This window comes from Anolis sagrei, chromosome 6 (assembly GCF_037176765.1).
Source record: "Anolis sagrei isolate rAnoSag1 chromosome 6, rAnoSag1.mat, whole genome shotgun sequence".
Classification (NCBI taxonomy): Eukaryota; Metazoa; Chordata; class Lepidosauria; order Squamata; family Dactyloidae; genus Anolis; species Anolis sagrei.
This window is the reverse complement of record NC_090026.1, coordinates 25853141-25855622: the sequence shown is the minus strand read 5'-3', so window position 1 is coordinate 25855622 and position 2482 is coordinate 25853141. Positions and strand designations below refer to the sequence as shown.

Genomic DNA, 2482 nt, shown 5'->3' with positions numbered 1-2482 from the left:
TCCACATGCAGTTGCCATTGAAGGTGGCTCAGATTCCCATTTTGTTCTCATTTACTCATTCTTGACCATGAATATTTTTTATAAATACAAAATCCACCTAGGAATTTATTGTACTTATAAAACTATACATTGCTAGTACTCTGTTCTTGCTCTTTAAGAATTTGATTCCATTTTAGATTACTTTATTGTATTTAATTGTAGATTGTTTCCTACCTTAAAAAGAAACAACAACAAATACTCTAACAATGAAAAGTCCATGTTGGATTATCTGCATTGAAACTTACACAATATTAAATCCACATAGACCAGAATATCTGAAGGCCAAATTACTGAAATGAGGGTTCAGTTAGTACATAAAATATTTTATAATGCAGAATTCACAAAGCAATAGAAGTTAAAGACCATTATTGAAGCAAAATAAATCAAGCTCATTTCATTATAATTAAAACTAAAATTACTTTTTATTTTTCAGGAGGTGACTAGACAAAGTGAGTTCCATGAATTCGTGCCATTTACAATCTGAAATTAGCAGTATTGTCAATTTATTTCAGTGTATTCACTGTGGCAAAATACTTTAACTAGGTGCATGGAAAACCTACTATATTGGCTTAACTAGATAGTGAACTAATTAATTGACCAATGATCAAATTATATTCTGCCATAAATCAATTATTTATACCCCATGAGTTTCTTGATGCTCTCCTTCACTTCTCTGGTCTTCAAGCTGTAGATAATGGGGTTTAACATGGATGTTGTAATGTTATATTGGATAGAAAAGAGTGTATCTACAACTATTGAGGAAACTGTTTCAGGCCTCAGGTACCTAAATGATCCCATGCTATAGTACAAAATCACAACAATTAAATGGGAACTACATGTGGAGAAAGTTTTTCTTTTGGCTTCTGCTGAATGCATTTTCAGGATAGTAGAGATAATGTAAATGTAGGACAAAATGATAATAAAGAGTGAGGAAATTCCTACTACACCACCAGTTACAAGAAGTATGATTACATTTAGGGAAGTGTCTGTGCAGGATAGGGCCAGGAGAGATGGAAACTCACAGCTGAAGTTCCTGATAATATTTGATTCGCAGAAGGCTAGTTTCAGTACAAACAATGTATTTGTCATAGCATATCCACTCCCTATTGTCCATGCACCACCTACTAGCTGTCTACAAAATTCTCTATTCATGATTTGTATATAATACAGAGGCTTGCAAATGGCAACAAATCTGTCATAAGCCATTGCTGCCAGAAGGAATGTTTCAGTGCCTGCTGTGAGAAAAAGACAGAACATCTGAATGAGACAGCCATTATACGAAATTGTCTCGCTCACAAACAAAATCACTAGGAGCTTTGGAACAGTGACTGAAGAAAAACAGATATCAAGAAATGCCAGATGACCAAGGAAAAAATACATTGGAGTATTGAGGTGATTGTTACACTGTATTACTATGATAATTGTAACATTCCCCAGCAAGGTGATGCCATACACAAAGAAAAACAGCAAGAACAGGAAAGCCTGCATTGCTGAGTTATCTGAAAATCTCAAGAGGACAAAATATGTTATAATTGAGGTCTGGTTTTGATTGTCCATTTCTATTTCTAGCAAATGTAGAAGCAACAATTAAAAACATAGAAACTCTTCAGTGAAGCAAGACAAGTGTTATACATTGCAGTAAGATGAAATCCAATTATATGACTATAGTAACTTGAAGTAGCATGTATTACACAGCTGTGGAGCGTGAGAGGAGATGGAAGGTTGTATCACAAGCACTGGTGGTCTCTGAATCGAATATCAGTGACAAAACATCAATTCATGGTTTTAATGCAGGTCCTACCACAGTCCTCTGAATAGTTTAGGAGATGTATTCGGTACAAAACATGTGAAGGGATATAATTCAGCACCTGCAGAAATCACAAGGTAGTCGGAGCAGCTGTGGAAGGTAAAGTCAGAAGTGCCCATAAAGTCAAAAGTAGTTTTCTCATTAAAAGTTATATCCAGTTATTTGCAGTGTAATCAATCTTGTTATTTACTGCCTTGAAACTTAGGGCACATCTACACTAATAATTTAAGCCTGGGTAGATGTAGGTCAGTGCTGTAGTGGCTTCATGCTAACCTGGAGTAATCCAAGGTAAAGTAACCTTAATGCAGTCATGCCCCAATTTACCCAACGTCTTGCATACGTAATGTCAGTGAGGATTGGGTTGATTTCCAAACACACTTGTCCTGATTGCCATTGTGCATTCCACAGGCTTCTGCAATGTGGATGCAGTCTAAGTTGGTGTAGACTGAATGAGAATTGGAAGTGAGAGATAGAGAGAAATAAAAGGAAAGACTATCACACTCATGCAAAATATGTATTAGGGTAGGTTTAAAGTGAGGACAGCTGGGTTGATTTCCCAACTGAAGCCAAACACAACTGTCATGATTGCCATTGTGCATACCACAGACTTCTGCAGTGTGGATGCAACCTAAGTTG

General features: G+C 36.1%; 1 protein-coding gene across 1 annotated transcript; it reads right to left on the bottom strand.

The window, feature by feature from the left end:
- Window positions 1-669: 669 nt before the first annotated feature.
- On the bottom strand, window positions 670-1596 carry LOC132779415 (olfactory receptor 5V1-like). The gene has a single exon (XM_060783110.2). It carries the CDS (start codon window positions 1594-1596, stop codon window positions 670-672), a length of 927 nt encoding a protein of 308 aa, XP_060639093.2.
- Between the last annotated feature and the right edge of the window lie 886 nt (window positions 1597-2482).